At 45.5% G+C, this 21,867-nt stretch overlaps 1 protein-coding gene across 1 annotated transcript; it reads left to right on the forward strand.

Annotated features, from left to right (window-relative positions):
* Positions 1 to 12,866: 12,866 nt before the first annotated feature.
* Positions 12,867 to 20,389, forward strand: LOC148136924 (putative G protein-coupled receptor 139). Its single transcript, XM_087982882.1, has 2 exons — positions 12,867 to 12,936; positions 19,361 to 20,389. The coding sequence occupies exons 1-2, from the start codon at positions 12,867 to 12,869 to the stop codon at positions 20,278 to 20,280; spliced, it is 990 nt and encodes a 329-aa protein (XP_087839008.1). The 3' UTR covers positions 20,281 to 20,389.
* The last annotated feature ends 1,478 nt before the right edge of the window (positions 20,390 to 21,867 follow it).

A 21,867-nucleotide genomic window follows, 5' to 3' on the forward strand; every position in this document is an offset into this window, starting at 1 on the left:
TCCTTACTGTACTGACCTACTCCCGACTCATTGCGTTGGGATTAAGAACAAAGAACACCACAGCACAGACACAGGCCCTTTGGCCTTCCAAGCCTGTACCAACTCATTTTGTCCTTCCATACTAAAACTGTCTTCACTTACCGAATCAGTATCCCTCTATTCCCTTCCTATTCATTTACTTGTCCAGGTGCTTCTTGAATGCTGTTATTGTGTCTGCTTCCACCACCTCCTCTGCCAGCACGTTCCAGGCACTCACCATCCTTTGTGTGAACCTTGAACATTTGTTTTAAAATCCCACCGCCCCCTCAAATTGAACTTGTGATCCCCAGTAATTGACCCCTCTACCCTGGGGAAAACCCTCATACTTTCCACCTCAATCCATGCCATTCACAATCTTATAAACTTCTATCAGGTCACCCCTAAAATTCCTGTTTCAGTGAAAACAAGCCCAGTCTATCCAACCTTTCCTCATCAATAAAATCCCCCATACCAGGCAACATCCTGGTAAACCTTTTCTGTACCCTCTCCAAAGCATCCACATCCTTCTGGTACCATGGTAACCAGAATACTACACAATATTCCATGTGTGGACTAACTAAATTTCTAATAAGCTGCAGCATGACTTGTGTATCCTTAGACTCAATGTTCCTTGCAATAAAAGCAAGCATGCTATAGGTCTTTTTTTACTATCTTATCTACATGCACTGCTACCTTCAATGATCTGTGGACCTGCATTACCAGATCCCTCTGCATATCAATACTCCTAAGAGTTCTGCCATTTACTGTATAATTTCCACCTATACTTGACCTTCCAAATTGCATTACCTCACATTTGGCCGGATTAAACTCCATCTGTCATTTTTCTGCCCATGCCTCCGACTGATTTACATCCTGCTCGATCCTCTAACAATTTTCTTCACTATCAACTACCAACTCCACCAATCTTTGTATCATTTGCAAACTCACTAATTAGATTATCCATGTTTTTCTTCAAATCATTTATGTAGACCACGAACAGCAGAGGTCCCAGCACTGATTCCTGTGGAACACCACTTGTCACAACCCTCCATTCAGAAAAGCATCCTTCTGCCACTACTGTCTCTGTGACTAAGCCAGTTCTGTATGCATCTTGCCAGCTCACCCCCTGATATCTTTTGTATCAGTCTGTCATTAGGGACCTTGTCAAAGTCTTCACTGAAGTCCATGTAGACACATCAACCACTTTTCCCCTCAATCATCTTCATCACCTCCTCATAACTTGAATCAAGTTAATCTTAACTGCCTTCTGAAATGGCCTGGTGAGCTACTCAGTTCAAGAGGCAATTAGGGATGGACTGCTAATGATGGCCTTGTCCTGAAATGCCCACATCCTGTGAAAGAAAAATGTTTAAATACTGAGAGAAGTACTATTCTAACAGCTTCAGAATGCTGGAAGAAACCATCATGTGAACCTGAATGGCTCAAAAAGTATTTAAAGTGTCCCAAATTGCGTGAAAATCATAAACTCGCACTTCAGTGGTTGAAAGGTAATAAAAACAGAATGTGCTAAAAATTGTCAGCAGGTTTGCAACATCTATCCAAGGGACTCAGACTGAATGTCTCATGCCCTTTTGTCAGGACTCAGAAACATTAGAAACATTATAGGTTTCAAATCTCTTCATGGGTGTGATTATACAATGGTTTTAAGAGGTGTATTTAATGGCTCATCTTAACCTGGTCTCAACTCCACTTTCCTGCCAGCTCCCCATAGCACTTGACCCCACTTTTCATCAGAAACATAACTATTTCCTTCTTGAATCTATTGACTGATTTTGCCTCCTCCAGTGCACTCTGGGGCAGTGGGTTTCTACAGATTGACATCCCTCTGACAGAAATAGTTTCTCTTCACATTAAGTTTAAACTTACCTCTTCTCACTATAACTGTGGCTTCTTGTTCAAGACTGTACCGCAGGAGAATCGAGAGTGTGGTGCTGGAAAAGCACAGCAGATCAGGCAGCATCTGAGGAGCAGGAGAATTGACATTTCAGGCATAAGCACTTCATCAGGAAATGTCGATTCTCCTGCTCCTCGGATGCTGCCTGATCTCCTGTGCTTTCCCAGCACCACCCTCTTCACTTTCCCCCTGTCCCACAAGAGAGAGCATCTGTTTAACGTCCATCTTATCAATCTCCCTCTATATATATACATATATATATATATACACACTTTAGTCAGATCCCCCCTCCCATTTTTCCTGAACTCCAGCGACTACAAGTCCAAACTATTCAACCGCTCCTTATGTTACTGCCCTTTCATCCCAAGTGAGAAAGATTTAAAAGGTACCTATGGGGTAACTTTTTCACACAGAGCGTGTATGGAATGAGCTGCCAGAGGAAGTGGTGGAGACTGGTGCAATTATAGCATTGAAAAGGCATCTGGATGGGTATATCAATAGGAAGGGGTTAGAGGGATAAGGGCCAAGTCCTGGCAAATGGGATTAGATTAAGTTAGGATATCTGGGCAGCATGGACAAGTTGGACCCAAGGGCCTGTTTCCGTGATGTACCTCTTTATGACTATGACTCTAAGTGAACCAGGTGGGTTTTTGCAACATCATTAGATGACCATATTTTTAATGCAGTTTTTGAGTGAATTCAATTTTCACCATCTGCATAGTGATTAGAGTCCAGATTCTAAGAGCATTGGCCTGGGATTCTAGTCCTGTGATACTCCCACTGCGCCACCACTTGTAGACCAGTTAAGTGTTGAGATTTAAAAGCAATGCTGCAGAGGTCTGTATATTGTTGATGTATTAAATACTGTTCCCTGCAAATGCAAACGAGTTTCCTGACAGTATCACTGCAGATTGAAAACAGAAATTGCTGGAGAAACTCAACAGTTCTGGTGATATCTGTGAAGAGAGAGTTAACATTTTGGGTAGTGATCCTTCTTCACAAAAGGCTGTTTTGTGGATGCTGGAGATGTGGCTAAGGGTAACTGGACTCAAAACTGAACACCTTTGACAAATCTCATTGAAAAAATAATCAGGGAGGTTAATCTGTGCAATGAAATGGATGCTGTCTGTATAGACTTTTAAAAAGAGCTTTAAATGTGCTTACACGGAATGAACCATCACAACAATGAAAAGACATTGGACAGTTACATGAATAGAAAATCTTAGAGAAAGACTGGAGGCCTGTAATCAGTGGAGTATCACAAGGATCGATGCTGGATCCACTACTTTTAGTCATTTATATAAATGATTCGGATGCAAACATAAGAGATGTAGTTAGTAAGTTTGCAGATGATATCAAAATTGGAGGTGTAGTGGACAGTGAAGAAGGTTATCTCAGATTACAACGGGATCTTGATCAGATGGGCCAATGGGCTGAGAAGCGGCAGATGGAGTTTAATTTAGGTAAATGCGAGGTGTGGCATTTTGGGAAAGCAAATTTTAGTAGGACTTATGCACTTAATGGTAATATCCTAGGGAGAGTTGCTGAACAAAGAGACCTTGGAGTGCAGGTTCATAGCTCCTTGAAAGTAGAGTCTCAGGTAGATAGGATAGTGAAGGAGGCGTTTAGTATGCTTTCTTTTATTGGTCAGAGCATTGACTATAGGCATTGGGAGGTCATGTTGCAGCTCTACAGGATGTTGGTTAAGTCACTTTTGGAATATTGTGTGCAATTCTGGTCTCCCTGCTATGGATGTTATGAAACTTGAAACGGTTTAGAAAAGATTTACAAGGATGTTGCCAGGGTTGGAGTATTTGAGCTACAGGGAGAGGCTGAATAAGCTGGGCTTTTCCCTGGAGCATTGGAGGCTAAGGGGTGACCTTACAGAGGTTTACAAAATCATGAGGGGCATGGATAGGATAAATAAACAAAGTCTTTTCCCTGGGGTGGGCAAGTCCAGAACTAGAGGGTTTAGGATGAGAGGCGAAACTTTGTCACACAGAGGGTGAAGCGTGTATGGAATGAGCTGCCAGAGGAAGTGGTGGAGGCTGGTATAATTACAGCATTTAAGAGGCATCTGGGTGGCTATATGAATAGGAAGGCTGTTTAGAGGAATATGGGCCAGGTGCTGGCAAACGGGACTAGATTAGGTTGGGATATCGGGATGGCATGGGCGAGTTGGACCAAAGGGTCTGTTTCCATGCTGTACAGCTCTATGGCTCTATGACTGGGACTAGGCTGCATTTTCTGACTGCAGAGCTTCCATGATCTTTTACATATTGTGCCTGTTTGCTTCAATCTGTAAGCCCAGCACTGGAGCGAATTTATACCAAGTGGCCTCATCACCTTCAGAATACGGGGGCATCTATTTAAGACTGAGATGAAGAGGAATTTCTTCCCGTGGAGTTTTAAGACTCTGAGGAACTCCTTGCCACAGAAAGCTGTGGGGACAGAGTCCTTGTGTTGGCAGCACGGTGGTCCAGAGGTTAGCGCCGTAGCCTCACAGTGCCAGGGATCTGGGTTCAATTCTACTCTCGGGTGACTGTCTGTGTGGAGTTTGCACATTCTCCCCATGTCTGCATGGGTTTCCTCCGGGTGCTCCGGTTTCCTCCCACAGTCCAAAGATGTGTAGGTTAGGTGGATTGTCCATGGGAAAAGCAGAGTGATGGGCTTAGAGTAAGGGGTTGGATCTGGGTGGGATGATCTTTGGAGAGTCGGTGTGGATATGTTGGGCCAAATGGCTTGTTTCCACATGGCAGGGATTCAATGGTTCCATGTTTAAGGTTGAGATAGATTCGTGATCAGTCAGGGAATAAAGGATTATGGGGAAAAGACAGGATCATGCATGTGAGGATTATTAGATCAACCATGACCATAGTGATTGGTGGAGCAGACTCAAGGGGACAAACATCAGACTCCCATTCCTATATCTCATGGTCTCTCTCTCTCTCTCTCTCTCTCAAGATTGAGAGAGAGAGAGACAGAGAGAGAGAGACAGAGAGAGAGAGACAGAGAATGTGGTGCTGCAAAAGGTTAGCAGGTCAGGCAGTATCCAAGGAGCAGGAGAATCAACAATACAGGCATAAGTCCTTCATCAGAAATGAGGCTTGTGGGCCAGGAGGGTGAGAGATAAAGGAAGTGGGGTGGGTTATGGGGAAGGTAGCTGGGAACATGATAAGTAAGTGAAGGTGGGGGAGAAGGTGATGGATCGGAGAGGAGGGCGGAGCGGATAGATGGGAATGATGATGGACAGGTCAAGAGGGCAGTGCCGAGTTGGAGGCTTGGGATGGGATAATGTGGGGGGAGGGGAATTCAGGAAACTGGTGAAATCCACATTGATCTTGTGTGGTTGCAGTGTCCCAAGGTGGAATATGAGGCGTTCCTCCTCCAGGCGTCAGGTGGTAAGGAGTTGGCGATGAAGGAGGCCAGGACCCGTATGTCCGTAGCGGAGTTGAAGTGTTCAGCCACAGGCTGTGGGGTTGTTTGGTGCGGGTGACCCAGAGATGTTCTCTAACATGATCCGCAAGTTGGCGTCCTGCCTCCCCGATGTAGACAATACCACGTAGGGTGCAACGTTTACAGTAGTTGACATTGGTGGAAGTACAGGTAAATTTCTGTCGGATGTGGAAGGATCCTTTGGGGCCTTGGATGGAGGTGAGGGGTGAGGTGTGGGCACAGGCCTTCCACTTCCTGCAGTGGCAGGGAAAGATGCCAGGAGTGGGGTGTGGGCTGGTGGGAAGGTGTGGATCTGACGAGGGAGTTGTGGAAGTAATGGTCTCTCCGAGACGCAGATAAGTGTGGGGAGGGAAATATATCTCTGGTGATGAGGTCCGTTTGTAGGTGGTGGAAGTGATGGAGGATGATATGATGTATACAGATGTTGGTGGGTTGGAAGTGGAGGAGATGCCCTGAAGGACATTGTTAACCATGTGGGAGGAGAAATTGTGATCTTTGAAGAACTGCAAACCTTCCTTAAAGTTCACAATTTCCCCTACCATGTGGTTGACGATGCCCTTCAGCACATCTTCTCCACTTCCTGCACCCTTGCCCTCAAACCCCACCCCTCCCAATGCAATAAGCACCCCCCCCCCACCCCATCTCACCTTCCACCCACCAACCTCCGTATACATTGCATCATTCTCTGTCACTTCTGCCACCTACAAACAGACTCCATCATCAGAGATACATTTCCCTTCCCTACCTGATCAGCGTTCCGGAGAGACCATTCCCTCCAAGACTTGCTAGATCCACCCCCCGCCCACCTCCCCACTAGCCCACACCCCACTCCCGACACTTTCCCCTGCCACCACAGAAAGTGCAAAATCTGCGCCCATACCTCCCCCCCCTCAGCCCTCAAGGATCCTTCCACATCTGACAGAAACTTACCTGTACCTCCACCAATGTCATCTGCTGTATCCATTGCACCCGACATGGTCTCTTCTACATCAGGGAGACAGGACGCCAATTTGCAGATCATTTCAGAGAACATCTCTGTGACACCCATCCCAAACAACCCCACCGCCCCATGGCTGAACATTTCAACTTCCTCTCCCACTCTGCCAAGGGCATGCAGGTCCTGGGAATCCTCCATTGCAAAACATTTACTATCCATTGCCTGGAGGAAGAACACCTCATATTCATCCTTGGAAGCCTGCAACCACATGGGACCAATGTGGATTTCACCAGTTTCCTCATTTCCCCTCCCCCCACATTGTCTCAGTCCCAAGCCTCCAACTCAGCACCATCCTCTTGACCTGTCCACCACCTTTCCCATCTATCCGCTCCACCCTCCTCTCCGACCTATCACTCTCTTCCCCATCTTCATCTACCTATCGCATTCACAGCTACCTTGCCCCCAGCCTCACCCTCTTTCCATTTATCTGTCTGTCCCGGCCCACAAGCCTCATTCCTGATGAAAGGCTTATGCCCGAAACATCGATTGTCCTACTCCTTGAACACTGCCTGACTTGCTGTACTTTTCCAGCACCATACTCTTGACTCTGATCTCCAGCATCTGCAATCCTCACTCTCTCTCTCTCTCTCTGTATGTTTTAATTTCCTTGTGGAACGTGGGTGTGGCTGGCTGGGCCAACATTTATTACACAACACTAGCTGTCCTGAGAAACTCTCTTCATGAACCGCGGCAGTCTGCGTGTTTCATATTCACCCTCACTGATGCTAAATACCTAACAGGGTTTCTGTAGTGACTGAAGGAGGTCTGTCATTTGGATAGCATAGAATCTGAGTTCCCTGATTGGGGCTGTTAACCTGGTCCAATCAGGGAGCCCTGGCTGACAGATATAGACAGGAGTGTCAGGGGTTCTGCTCACTCTAGGAGCTGGCTCTGTGTCATGTACTATGCATGTGCACAAAAAAGGATAACTTGGTGACGGGATACCAGCCTCTGTGGAGCTATTTCAATGGCAACGAAGGAAAGACACACACCCCTGAAGAGATTCTCTCGCAACAGTCAACTTTGAGTTTGCATAAGCATTTCTGGCTATTACTTGGGAAGCTTGACTTGTTCAATCCTTCCATTGAAGGCTGAGCCAGGATGTGAAAAGAATGCATTTTTTTTCAGGCAAATGACAATGGGGCAGATAAAAAGCAATGAGTAATTCTCCCAACAGCTTGTGGACCCGCAGCTTTTTCAGTTATTAGGAGCCTGACTATCCCTGACATGCCAGATACTAAAACCTTTCCAGGGATGACGGATATAGTTAAGGAATATTACAATCCCAAGCCTCCTCTAATTCTGAGATGCATTCAGTTTTACTCAGTAGTTCAAGAACCAAGGGAATCCATATCGGGAGATATGACCAGGTCAAGGTGACTGGCAGTGACTTTGATTTAACTCTAAGTGAGAAGCTGAGAGACCATTTGGTACGTGGGATTAATGATGTGACCATGCAAAAGTGCCTACCAGCTGAAGCCCAACCAGACTTCAAACAGGCCCAACAACTGGCTTTATCATTGGAAAATGCAACAAGTGGAGCTTATGAGTCACAGGGTATTCTGACGGAAGTGGATAACCTTGCCAGTCCAATTAAACTTGGGGAAACACCACTTCAGTGAAGGCAATTGCAGAGCCTGACTCAGGACATATCCTGAACAAAGGATGGCAAAGGATGTCAGCCCATGGCAAAAGAGGGCCAAGCCTCTTAAAATTTTCTGGAGGATCCAGGCCACAAGCCATTGTAGTTGCTGATGGCGTGCGGACTCAAGATGGCAAAAGAGTCCCACTAGCCTTGAATTGAGTAAGAGAACTCACAGGCTGGCATCCAGGAGAGTGCATACCCTGGAAAGCCCACCTACAGCTGATTTGGAACGGTTATATTGCTTAGCATTATTACTAATCAGAACCAGTCAAGATAAATGATCACCCATGTCTAATGGCGGTCAATACCAGTGCGGCTGTATTAGTGTTGTGGAACCAGTCTTTACTAAAATTCCCTCTGGACTCCATCTCTTAAGTTTGTATAAGAGCTCAGCCAGGCTAAGGAGACAACTTCAGTTCCTGTCCCTTATGAGAAACAACTGGTTCAGTTCCCAGTGACTGTAATAAAAGGCTTGGGACCAGGCCTGATGGGGCGAAATTGGTTGAGAAAGATTGCCTCAATATTTTTCAATTAGAAAAAGGCTACCTGAGTGAAGTCCTAATTGAATACTGGGAAAATTTTCAGGGAAGTCCAGGGTCTATCGAAGGAGCCAAGGCCACCTTGCATGGTAACCAGGAAGCAATCCCACCATTCTGCAAGTTCAACCCAGTGCCATTTGCCTCATGGGAAAACGTAGAGACAGAGATCAGGAGGCTGGAAAGCGAAGGAATCACCAAACCAGTGCAGTTTGTGGAATGGGCAGTGCCGGTCATACTGATTGTGAAGTCTGATGGGTGGATTCGCCTTTGTGGGGATTTTAAACAATTGGTAAACTGCATTTCACAGCTGGATTAATACATAATCCCTCACATAGATGATTTATACACAAAGCTGGCAGAGGGTGAGGCTATCCTTCACAAAGCTGGACATGAGCCATATATGGCTGATATTGTGATTTAATGAGGATTTCCCCGAAGTGTGCTACAATTTAAACCATTTAAATACATGAGAGATCGTTTTGGGGTTTCATCAGCCTGTGCAATTTTCCAGTGGATAATGGAGAACATTCTTCAAGGTCTATCCCAGGTCATCAAAACTGAGAAGACCAATAAAAAGCATTTGGACAACTCGGGAACTAGTGCTTAAACATTTCTCCATGGCCAGTGTATTTCTTAGGAGGAAAGAAATGTGTGTTCCAGGCACTCCAAGGGATCTACCTGAACTAGAGAGTTGACAAGACTGGGTTACACCCATTGGAAGATAAAATGAGGATAATCAAAGGTGCCCCAGCTCCCAGATCTGTACTGGAGCTTAGGCCTTTCCTTAGGCAGGTGATTACAAAAAATTGAAATGTAACCTGGCTTCCATCCTGGCACCCTTACACCTGCTATTGAGAAAGGGCCAGCCTTGGAAATGGTCTCATAGCCAAGATGCAGCCTTTAGAGAGGTGAAGAAGCAGCGATTGTTGTCTAAGGTGTTGGCACACTACAATCCCAAGCAAGATGGCGTGCTGACATGCGATGCCTCCCTGTACAGTATCGGGGTAATGTTGCCTCAATGTTGGCCCAGTGGTGAGGAATGCCTGATAGCATGTGCTTCCTGGGCTTGGGCTGATACCCAACAAAAATGTGTCTGGGAAGGTTTGGTGGCCATCTTTGGTGTCAGAAAGTTCCATCAATACCTTTACAGACATAAATTTGTAATAGTACAACAAACCCCCCTGCTTTGGCTACTTAAAGAGGGCAGTGCTGTGCTGCCCATAGCTTTAGGTTAAATTCAGCGGTGGGCTATTATTCTCAGTGAGTATAATAACAAGTTCAAACCCATCCAGGTGACAAATCCTGAAGAAGGGCTTATGCCCGAAACGTCGATTCTCCTGTTCCCTGGATGCTGCCTGACCTGCTGCGCTTTTCCAGCAACACATTTTCAGCTCTGATCTCCAGTATCTGCAGACCTCACTTTCTCGACAAATATGGATACCTTGACCCACTTCCCACTGGCAGACACACCATGCTGAGTGCTGTCACTGTGAGAATCTGTTCTGGTTTGAAACTTCTGGACACTGCTGATAATATCTGACTCTGGATGAAAAAAAATCCGGTCCCCGCAAAACTGAAACAGCTGGTGGTGATGGGGGAAACAAGGGGCCATCACAACCAGAACTGAAGCATTTCTCCATTCAGCAAGACCAGGATGGTGTATTATTATGGGGAGTGGGAGTGATTGTCCTGCGTGAGAGTCCCCACCAGATACTGGCTGAGCTCCACCAGGGTCATCCAGGGGTTTCCAAACTGAAGATGTTGGCGAGAAGTCATGTCGAGTGGTCAGGATTGGATGCCAATATGGCTGCGTTGGTGGGGCAGTGCCCAGACTGCCAACAAGGACAGAAGTTACTGCCAGCAGCTCCCCCTATACTCGTGGGAATGGCTGGGTAAACCCGGGAGTTGGTTACACGCTAACCTTTCATGGGCACCATGTTCTTAGTCATTGTGGACACCCACTCAAAACGACTGAATGTGCATAGAGTTCATTTGTGAAGCCCGATGATTGAAAATCTGCAAGACTCCCGGATGCATTGGTCACAGACAAAGGCCATCATTTACCAGCAGGGAGTTTGAGTATTTCCAAAAGTCAATTGGCATTCGGCATGTAAGGACAGATCAATACTATCCATCATCCAATTGTCTGGTGAAAAGAGCAGGCCAAACATTAAAAGCAGGCTTAAAGAAATACCCTACAGGTTCACTCAGTACCAAACTGCCCCCGTTTGTGTTTGATTATAGGACTATTCTTTACGCAACTACAGGGACAGCTTCAGCAGATTTGCTATTGGGGAGAAGACTCTGCACCAGGTTAAACCTGATCTTCCCGGATCTGGGGTGAGGGTGGGCTGTAGGGGGAGTGAAATGGCATCAGGAATGCCAATGCCAGGCACAAGACTGCTCTAAGCGAGAGAGGCAGTTTATTTATGGGGACGATGTTTTGTGTCCAAGCCACAAGAATGCCCTTGCAAGGCACGGTCAGTGCGGGGTTAGGTCCAGTGACGTACAAGGTTCGGGTAGAAGAGGCAGTCCTGAACAGGCATGTGGACCACTTGAAAGCTGCCATCTCACGAATGGGGCGGGAGTGAAACATACCCAGCTCCTCAGAACATCCAGCAAGGCTGTCAGAACCCATGGGTTCATCCCCCTCTGCCTAACATGAACAAAATGTCTGAGGACAAGATGGACACAGCAGATATCTTAAGCTCAACGTCGTTACCACTTGAAGAAGTAGAAGAATTTCTTGCGAGATGCTCCGGGCACAGGAGGCAGTCTATGGTCCATTACATTGCTACCGGAGGTAGAATCGGAGGAAAAACATCCCAGGAGAAACTATAGGAAAAGGAACAGGCTTACGTCCCTGGAGTTAGAGGGGCAGGGATGCAGTAATTGAAACAAGGTCAGCCAGGTGGAGCTCATAGGATATGCGTTCCCTGATTGGGGCTGTTAACATGGTTTGATCAGAGAGTCCTGGCTGGCAGATATACACAGGAGGTAATATAGGGGACGGTGGGGCAGTACAGTGGCTCAGTAGCACTGCTTGGAGTTGAGCTATAGGGAGAGGTTGAATAGGCTGGGGCTGTTTTCCCTGGAGCGTCAGAGGCTGAGGGCTGACCTTATAGAGGTTTATAAAATCATGAGGGGCATAGGTAGGGTAAATGGACAAAGTCTTTTCCGTGGGGTGGGGGAGTCCAGAACTAGAGGTCTTGGGTTTAGGGTGAGAGGGGAAAGATATAAAAGAGACCTAAGGGGCAACTTTTTCATGCAGGGGGTGGTACACGTATGGAATGAGCTGCCAGAGGAAGTGGTGGAGGCTGGTACAATTACAACATTTAAAAAGCATCTGGATGGGTATATGAGTGGGAAGGGTTTGGAGGGATATGGGCCAGGTGCTGGCAGGTGGGACTAGATTGGTTTGGGATATCTGGTCGGCATGGACGGGTTGGACTGAAGGGTCTGTTTCCGTGCTGTACATCTCTATGACTATTCCTGATGAAGGGCTTTTGTTCGAAACATCGATTTTCCTGCTCCTTGGATGCTGCCTGACCTGCTGTGCTTTTCCAGCACCGCTCTAATCTAGACTCTGGCTTCCAGCATCTGCAGTCCTTGTTTTTACCTATCTCTATGACTATGGCCATGACAGTGCCAGGGACCCAAGTTCAATTCCAGCCTCGGGTGACTGTGTGGAGTTTGCACGTGTTCCCCGTGTCTGCGTGGGTTTCCTTTGGGTGCTGTGGTTTCCTCCCACAGTCCAAAGATGTGCAACTTGGGTAGATTGTCAGTGCTAAATTGCTCTGTAGTGTCCAGAGATTTGCAGGTTGGGTGGATTGCCATGGGAAATGCAAGGTTGCGGGGAAAGGGTAAGGTCTGGGTGGGATGCTCCTTGGAGGGTCAGTGTGCACACAATGGGCTGAATGGCCTGCTTCCACACTGTAGGGATTCTATCGGTGTCAGGGGCTCTGTTCACCTCAGGAGCCAGCTCTGAGCTAGCTGGGTCAGCATCATGTACCATGCATGTCGAAATAAAGGGTGACTTGGTGACAGGATACTGGCCTTTGTGGAGTTATTTCAGTCTCCAGTGGCTTTTCTGAAGACACATAATCAAGGTCCTGCTTTGTTTCCTTTGAGACATATCTGGTTCAGTTAAAGACAGCTTACCAAAACAAAACTTCCATGTGTTTCTTTCACTGATTATAAATGAACATAAAAGATCAACACTGCTAATTGCCTCCCTTAAGGCTGGCACCAGGTATATATGTCTCAAGATCTGAATGCTCTTTCTCATGTGGAAAAATGCATGGTACACCTAAAGGTCTGCTGTTTGCGCTTTATTATCCTATCCTTGCAGCAATCGGAGTTCCAGGTAACAGAGTTAATTATCATTTATTGTTCTTTTATTGCATCGCTCTGCTCCTTTCCTTATTCATTTCCTCCCTCTCGATTTTGCAAACTCTTCCCCCTTTGCTTTATAATCTGTCCTTTTTATCAATGCCCTTCACCAATATCATTTCTCCCCTTCAATTGATTCTATTATCGCATATAGACATACAATTTCATGGCAGGTAGGGTATCATCTCTTGAGTCCTTGTAAACTTCAGACCCCTTACGTGCAGTTAAAATTTGCAAATCTCCTAAAACGAGTTGTAGCCTCCCCATTTGTTCAGTTTCAATTAGATTAGATTAGATTTCCTACAGCAGCAGTGCTAACCGCTGAGTCACTGTGCCACCCTCACAGTGATTAATCTGCCACATGCTCTCAAGGAGGGGACACTCCTTTGTAATGTGCAGTGTTGCCTGTGTGTCTTCCCAGTACTGTCCTGAGGCACTAACAGTAGACACTGGCTGCACAGGGAGCCTCCTCTTGTCCCAAGGTCGTGGTTGTTCGAAACCTGCTCATTGAAGGACCTGCTGCTTGGAACTGTGAAATAACCAAACAGCATCATGAAGGTGTAAATGATCTGCTCCTGTTACCAGCCTTCTCCGGGTACCAATGCAGGATGAACACAAAGCACTGAATACTGGAATCCCGAGTCAAAACAGAACAAATTGCAGCAACCCTACAGATCTGGCAGAATCTGAAGCTGTGCTTTGATAGTTTTTGCAGTATTTGTAGAGCAAGTTCAGTTTTAGTTTTCAGAGATTGTGGCAGTGTTACTGGGACTAGTGATCCGGGCTCAGACTCATGGGTTCAAATCCCACGAAGCAACTGGCACAATGTAAAATTCAATTCATAAAATCTGATTTGAAAGCTAGTATCAGTGATACTGAACGTGACAATTGTTGGAAAACCCCCTCTGGTTCACTAATGGACGGATGCTGTCTAAGGAGCCTTGGTGAATTTCTGCAGTGTATCTTGTCAATGGTATACACAGCTGCTGCTGGTTGTGGTGGGGGTGGATGTTTGTGGATGTGCCAGTCAAGTGGACTGCTTTGTCCCTGGGTGGTATTGAGCTTCTTGAGTGTTATTGGAGCTTCATTCACCCAGGCAAGTGGAGAATATTCCATCACACTCCTGACTTGTGCCTTGTCGATGGTGAGCAGTCTTTGTTATAAAGCTGATATCTGTGCTATAAAGCTGTAAGTTTAATCTTCACAACTGACAAAGCCCATGCCTTATGGTGAGAGCACTTTGCAGTGCCAAGATACTGCTGTTGCCAGTTGAGACTGGATAATTTGTCAGTCCTACTAGATGAACTGAAATTGGTGATTCCAGATGCCCATCACAGAAATAATGCCCTCACCTCTGTGCAAGACACCATGAATTTTCCATTTTCCTCTGTGCTGCCTGAAGATCTTTTATATAAATTGAGTAAAGAGTTTGCCAAGAGTGAATATTAGACAGCAGTGCTTCAGAAAATTAACAAACAATGAAATTCACAACTAATTTTGGAAGAATCTGTTTGGGAGAGGTCACAGCACAGAAACAGGTAAGTGAACATTTTTAAGTGTGGCCTTACAGTAAGTCTGCAGCAGTGAGTAGAGTGGGTTCTTTCTTGATTGTGTGTTTTAATGAGATATATCTCTTGATTAAAGTTAAAAATATAAGCTATAAGTATTAAGTTAGCCTGGAGCAGTGTTTTGTAGAGGAATAAGACAGTGCTACTTTCTGGGTCTGTATATTGGAAGAAGCAAAAATGGCCTTTAGTAGAGTGATATACTCTTCTTGTCGGATGTGGGAGTTTAGGGAGAGCTTACGTGTTACTGAGGATTATATCAGCAATAAATGCAATTTGTTGCGAATCCCTTCAGATTGAATGGATCGGTTGGAGAGACAGTTAGAGGCAATGAGCAACTTACAGGACCAAGGGGATCTGATGGATGGCAGTTATAGGAAGGGAAAAAAGTTGCAGATACAGTCACGTAGATGGGTTAACTCTAGGAAAGGTAAGCGAGGTGGGCAGGTAGTGCAGGAGTCTTCTGTGGCTATCCCCATTTCAAACAGGCATGCTGTATTGGAAAATGTAGAGGGTGTGGATTCTCAGGGGAGTGTAGCAAGAACAGCCAAGTTTCTGGTATCGAGACTGGCTCTAATGCAATGAGGGGTATGTGGGGTTCCAAGAGATCAATTGTGTGAGGGAACTCTCTAATCTGAGGCACAGACAGGTGTTTCTGTGGCCAGCAGCGAAAAATCAGAATGGTGTGTTGCATCTCTGGTGCCAGGATCAAAGTTGTCTCAGAGAGGGTACAGAATGTTCTTAAGGGGGAGAGGGACAAGCAGAAGAACATAGGAACCAATGACATAGGAAGGGGAAAGGATGAGACTCTGAAGGGAGAATATGGAGAGTTAGGCAATAATTAAAAAGGAGATCCTTGAGAGTAGTAATATCTGGATTACGCCCGGCACTGCAAGCTAGTGAGGGTCGAAATAGGCGGATAGAGCAGATGAATACATGGCTGAGGAGCTGGTGTATGGGAGAAGGATTCACATTTTTGGATCATTGGAATCTCTTCTGGAGTACAAGAAGGACAGATTGCACCTGAAGTGGAAGGGGACTATATACTGGCAGGGAGATTTGCTAGAGCTGCTCAGCAGGATTTAAACGATTAAGGTGATGGAGGGTGGCATCCAGGGAGACAATGAGGAAAGAGATCAATCTGAGACTGGTACAGTTGAGAAGTGAGTCAAACAGTCAGGGCAGGCAGGAACAAAGCAGAGAACAACGTAGGACTGATAAATTAAACAGGGGAGGCAGATGAAGTCAGGGCATGGCTAGGAACATGGGACTGAGATATCATAGCAATTACAGAAACATGGCTCAGGGATGGACAAGACCGGCAGCTTAATCTTCCAGGATACAAATGCTACAGGAAGGACAAAAAGGGAGGCAAGAGAGGAGGGAGAGTGGCGTTTTTGATAAGGGATAGCATTATAAGTGTACTGAGGGAGGATATTCCGGGAAATACATCCAGGGAAGTTATTTGGGTTGAACTGAGAAATAAGGGATGATCACCTTATTGGGGTTGTATTATAGACCCCCTAATAATCAGAGGGAAATGGAGAAACAGATTTGTATGGAAATCTCAGTTATTTGTAAGAATAATAGAGTGGTTATGGTAGGGGATTTTAACTTTCCAAACATAGATTGGGACTGCCATAGTGTTAAGGGTTTAGATGGAGAGGAATTTGTTAAGTGTGTACAAGAAAGGTTTCTGATGCAATGTGTGGATGTGCAAAACACGACCTACTCTTGGTAAATAAGGCAGGGCAGGTGGCTCAGGTGTCAGTTGGGGAGTACTTTGGGGCCAGAGACCATAATTCTATTAGTTTCAAAATAGTGATGGAAAAGGATAGTTCTAAATGGAAAAGTTGAAGTTCTAAATTGGCTAATTTTGACGGTATTAGGCAAGAAATTTCAAAAGCTGATTGGAGGCAGATGTTCATAGATAGAGGGACGGCTGGAAAATGGAAAGTCTTCAGAAATGAGATAACGAGAATCCAGAGAAAGCACGTTCCTGTCAGGGTGAAAGGAAAGGCTGGTAGGTATAGGGAATGCTGGATGACTGAAGAAATTGAGGATTTGGTTAAGAAAAAGAAGGAAGCATATGTCAGGTATAGACAGGATAGATCGAATGAATCCTTAGAAGAGTATAAAGGCAGTAGGAGTATACTTAAGAGGGAAATCAGGAGGGCAAAAAGGGGACATGAGGTAGCATTAGCAAATAAAGTTATGAAGAATCCAAAAGGTTTTTACAAATACATTATGGACAAAAGGATGACTTGGGAGAGAATAGGGCCCCTCAAAGATCAGCCAGGCGGTCTTTGTGTGGAACCACAGGAGATGGGGGAGATAATAAACGAGTATTTTGCATCAGTATTACTGTGGAAAAGGACATGGAAGATATAGAATATAGGGAGGTAGATGGTGACAGCTTGAAAAATGTCCATATTGCAGAGGAGGAAGTGCTGGATGTCTTGAAACACATGAAAGTGGATAAATCCCCAGGACCTGATCAGGTGAACCCTAGAACTCTGCGGGAAGCTAGGGAAGCGATTGCTAGGCCTCTTGCTGAGATATTTAGAACATTGATAGTCACTGGTGAGGTGCTGGAAGACTGGAGGTTGGCTAACGTGGTGCCACTGTTTAAGAAAGGTGGAAAGGTGGTAAGGAACTATAGACGAGTGAGCTTGATGTCGGTGCTGGGCAAGTTGTTGGAGGGAATCGTGAGGGACAGGATGTACAGGTATTTGGAAAGGCAAGGACTGATTAGGGATAGTCAGCATAGCTTCGTGCGTGGGAAATCATGTCTCACAAACTTGATTGAGTTTTTTGAAGAAGTAACAAAGAGGATTGATGAGGACAGAGCAGATGATGTGATCCATATGGACTTCAGTAAGGCATTCGACAAGGTTCCCCATGGGAAACTGGTTAGCAAGGTTAGATCTCATGGAATACAGGGCTAACTGGCCATTTGGATACAAAACTGGCTCAAAGGTAGAAGACAGAGGGTGGTGGTGGAGGGTTGTTTGCCAGACTGGAGGTCTGTGACCAGTGAAGTGCCACAAGGATCAGTGCTGAATCCACTAATTTTCATCATTTATATAAAGCAAATCTTAGCAGGACTTATACATTTAATGGTAAGGTCCTAGGGAGTGTTGCTGAACAAAGAGACTTTGGAGTGCAAGGTCCTTGGAAGTGGAGTCGCAGATAGATAGGATAGTGAAGAAGGCGTTTGGTATGCTTTCCTTTGTTGGTCAGAGTATTGAGTACAAAAGAGGTGGGAGGCCATGTTGTGGTTGTACAGCTCATTGGTTAGGCCACTTTTGGAATACTGTGTGCAATTCTGGTCTCTTTCCTATCGGACGAATGTTGTGATACTTGAAAGGGTTCAGAAAAGATTTACAAGGATATTGCCAGGGTTGGAGGACTTGAGCTATAAGGAGAGGTTAAATAGGCTAGGGCTGTTTTCCCTGGAATGTCAGAAGCTGAAGGGTAACCTTAGAGGTTTATAAAATCATGAGGGGCATGGATAGGATACATAGACAAAGTCTCATAGGTTTAGGGTGAGAGGGGAAAGATATAAAAGAGACCTAAGGGGTACCTTTTTCACACAGAGGGTGGTACATGTCTGGAATGAGCTGCCAGAGGAAGTGGTGGAGGCTAGTAGGGTTGCCACATTTAAAAGGCATCTGGATGGGCATATGAACAGGAAGCGTTTGGAGGGATATGGATGGCAGGTGGTTTAGATTGGGATATCTGGTCGACATGATTGAGTTGGACTGATGGGTCTGTTTCCGTGCTGTGCACCTCTGTGACTCTAAGAGGGTAATTAATATTCAAAGCCAATGATTATCACTGTTTATTATTTAACCTCTTAAAATTCCTCTTTAATAGATTTAAAACAGAGAACACGGAACAGTACAGGCTCTTTACCCTCGATGTTTTGTCAACCTTTTTTACTCATCTAAGGTCAAACTAACCTACATACCCTTCAATTTAATATCATCTGCCTGCCTAGCCAAGAGTTGCTTAAATGTCCCTAATGTCTCCCTGCACCCACCACTCTCTGTGTAAAGAACCTACCTCTGACATCTCCCCTAAATCTTCTTCCAATCACTTTAAAATTATACCCTCTCATGAGAGCTGTTTCCACCCTGGGAAAAAGTCACTTTATCTATGCCTCTCATAATCTTGTACACCTCTATCAAGTCACCTCTCAACCTTCCAACTCCACTGAAGAAAGTCCTATATCCCTCAACCTTACTTGATAAGACATGCCCTCCAGTCAGGCAGCATACTGGTAAATCTCCTCTGTACCCTTTTTAAATCTTCCACATCCTTTCTATAATGAGGCAACCAGAACTGAACACAATATTCCAAGTGTGGTCTAACTAGAGTTCTATAGTGTTACAGCATAACCTCGCAGCTCTTAAACTCAATCACCCTGCTAATGAAAGCCAAAACACCATATGCCTTCTTAACAACCCTATTCAATTTGGGTGGCAACTTTGAGGGATCTATGGGCATGGACCCCACGATCCCTCTGTTACTCCATACTGCCAAGAATCCTGCCTTTAAAACCCTCAATCCTCGACCTATATTTGCTGACATTCGATTTTTAAAAAATTATTTCTTATTCTGATTGTTGTCATTATAGTACTTAATAATTTGATGCCCTGTTATAATTTATTTACCATCTTAATAGTTTTCTAAATGTAAACAATCAATATTTCATTCAGGAGCTGGTTATAAAGGTGTAAATATCACACATATTCCTGTCAAAAAGAATATTATGCTCTCTCACTCACCTGCACAAAAAACCTTTTTTATTCCCATTCATGATTGCAGCTAACATGGCAGTGATTGTCATCCTGTATCGTGGAAGGTGTGGACTCTCTAAATGCATCACTTACTATCTCGTATCCATGGCGGTGACAGACCTCCTGGTCATTTTTACAGCTGTGATCTTAAATCGGATCATTGGTATTTATTTCCCGCTCAGTTTTCTCTCCATCACGCCAGTCTGTAGTTTTAGCTTTGTGCTGATCTACGGGATCAGAGACTGCTCCGTTTGGGTAACTGTGGTGTTCACCTTTGACCGGTTTGTAGCCATTTGTTGCCAGAAGCTGAAAACTAAATACTGCACAGAGAAAACGGCAGCACTGGTGATAGGAGCAGTTTGTGGTGTGAGTTCTGTGAAAAACACATTCTGGTATTTCATATACGAGCCTGTATACAGAATTAGAAATACACCCTGGTTTTGCAGTATCAAGTTAATATTTTACACCTCACCTGCGTGGGCTACCTTTGACTGGATTCACCGCATTTCAACTCCATGTCTCCCATTCATTCTGATTTTATTCTTCAATGCTCTGACCGTCCGATACATCTTAACCGCGATAAGGACTCGCAGGAGACTCCAGGTCCGGAGCCACCTTGAGAGTCAGAGTGACCCAGAGACCGAGAGCCGGAGAAAATCCATCGTTTTGCTCTTCTGCATCTCGGGCCTCCTGATCCTGTTATGGCTGTTGTTTTTTATCACCTTCCTCTACATTCGAATTGCGAATGTGAGTTATTTCTCAGGCTCCAATTACAGCGAATCCAACTTTGTGCTGGAGGAGAGTGGCTTCATGCTTCAGCTGCTGAGCTCCTGCCTCAACCCTTTCATTTATGCCGGGACCCAGAGTAAATTCCGAGGTGAGTTAAGGAATGGAGTGACGTACCCACTGACATTGATTGCCAAAATGCATAAGAGCCAAACGTTGTAAAAGCCAACGGGATTTGGGTAACGGGTCACCTGGCTCATTTCTCAAATGCACTGCTCCCTTATTGAATAGCACAGTGTACAGTGTAAAACGCAGCCTTCCTCAACCAATTGGTGCCATAATTTTGAGTAATACCAGACCAAGTAAATGCACTGAGCACACAGGTCCAAATCTTGCCACAGCAGCTGAAACGTTTGAAATAACGGAAAGTTAGCCTCAGTAATAACCACAGAATTATTATGGTGCAGACAGAGGCCATTTGGCCCACCCAGCCTGCACTGATTCCAATCCTTTTTCCCTGCATCCCTTTCTATCCAAATAACCATCCAATGCCCCCTCTTGAATGATGGTGATTAATACAGGAAGCAACCCAGTTCACTAGCATCCATCAGGGAAGGAAATCTGCCGTCCACACCTGGCCTGGTCTACATGCGACTCCAGACTCACACCGAAGTGGCTGAATGGTCTCTGAAAAGGCAGAGTGCACTGCTCAGTTCAAGGGACAATTAGGAACGGACAATGATTGCTGGCCTGGCTATCAATACCAATCAGACGTTACACTTGGTTGGGGAATCTAGAACCAGGGAACACAGTCACAACATAAGGAGTCGACCAATTTTAGGACTGAGATGAGGAAATATTCATTCAAAGGGTAGTGAATATTAGCAGAGGCCAGGTCCCTGAGGTACAAGACAGAAATAGGTAAATGTTTGGACTTTGAAGGCATCAAGGGGGGAGGGAAGAAAGCGGGAATATGGTGCTGATATCGGGGATCAGCCAGGATCCTGTTGAATGACAGAGCAGACTAAAAGGGCTAAATGGCCTACTCCTGGTTTCTATGCCTCGGACAATCTCTCATGCAGAATGAATGTTCACAGACTTGAGATGGGACCTTTCTGCTTTGTAGCAAGTTTGTGCCATGACCCATAAGACAACCCACTCATTTCAGGTACCAATCTAGCAAACTTGATTTGAATCACCTCCAATGCTTCTGGTTAGCTCAGTTGGTTGGTTTGCAATGCAGAGTACTGCCAATTCCGGCACCGGCTAAGGCTACTACAAAGGACTGTGGGTGGCACGGTGGTGAGCACTGCCAGCTCACAGCGCCAGGGAGCCAGGCTCAATTCCAGCCTTGGGCAACTGTCCATCTTGAGTTGCACATTCTCCCCCAGTGTCTGCATGGCTCTTCTCATCACCACAGCTATCTCGTGGTCAGCAAGCGGTGAGTTTCTGGGTGTGCGTGAACCACCTTGGCTCGGTCTTGGTGATTGTTGGAAGGGATTAACGCAGAGGCATTCTCTCAATCACTTTGTCAGTCTGCTCCAGTTTCCTCCCACAGTCCAAAGATGTGCAGGATTGGCCATGCTAAATTGTCCCATAGTGTGCAAGCTGGATAGGTTAACCATGGTAAATGTGGGATTCAGGGGATAGGGTGGGATGCTCTCCAGAGGGTTGGTGCAGACTTGATGGGCTGAATGGCCTCATTCTGCAGGTTAAGAATTCTCCTTCTCAAGGTCTCCCCTCAGCTAACCTGTGCTGACCCTCAGGTTAAAGCATCACCAGTCACCTCTCTCTCCAGCGAGTCAGCAA

Source organism: Chiloscyllium plagiosum, unplaced genomic scaffold (genome assembly GCF_037043375.1).
Source record: "Chiloscyllium plagiosum isolate Xiang-an unplaced genomic scaffold, Cpla_swu_hap1 HiC_scaffold_44, whole genome shotgun sequence".
Taxonomy (NCBI): Eukaryota; Metazoa; Chordata; class Chondrichthyes; order Orectolobiformes; family Hemiscylliidae; genus Chiloscyllium; species Chiloscyllium plagiosum.

Excerpts from the sequence above, each read along its gene's own strand:
- LOC148136924 (XM_087982882.1), top strand. The coding sequence starts at position 12,867 with ATGCATGGTACACCTAAAGGTCTGCTGTTTGCGCTTTATTATCCTATC. Across the intron at positions 12,937-19,360 it reads TGCAGCAATCGGAGTTCCAG|CTAACATGGCAGTGATTGTC; the intron begins GTAACAGAGTTA and ends TCATGATTGCAG.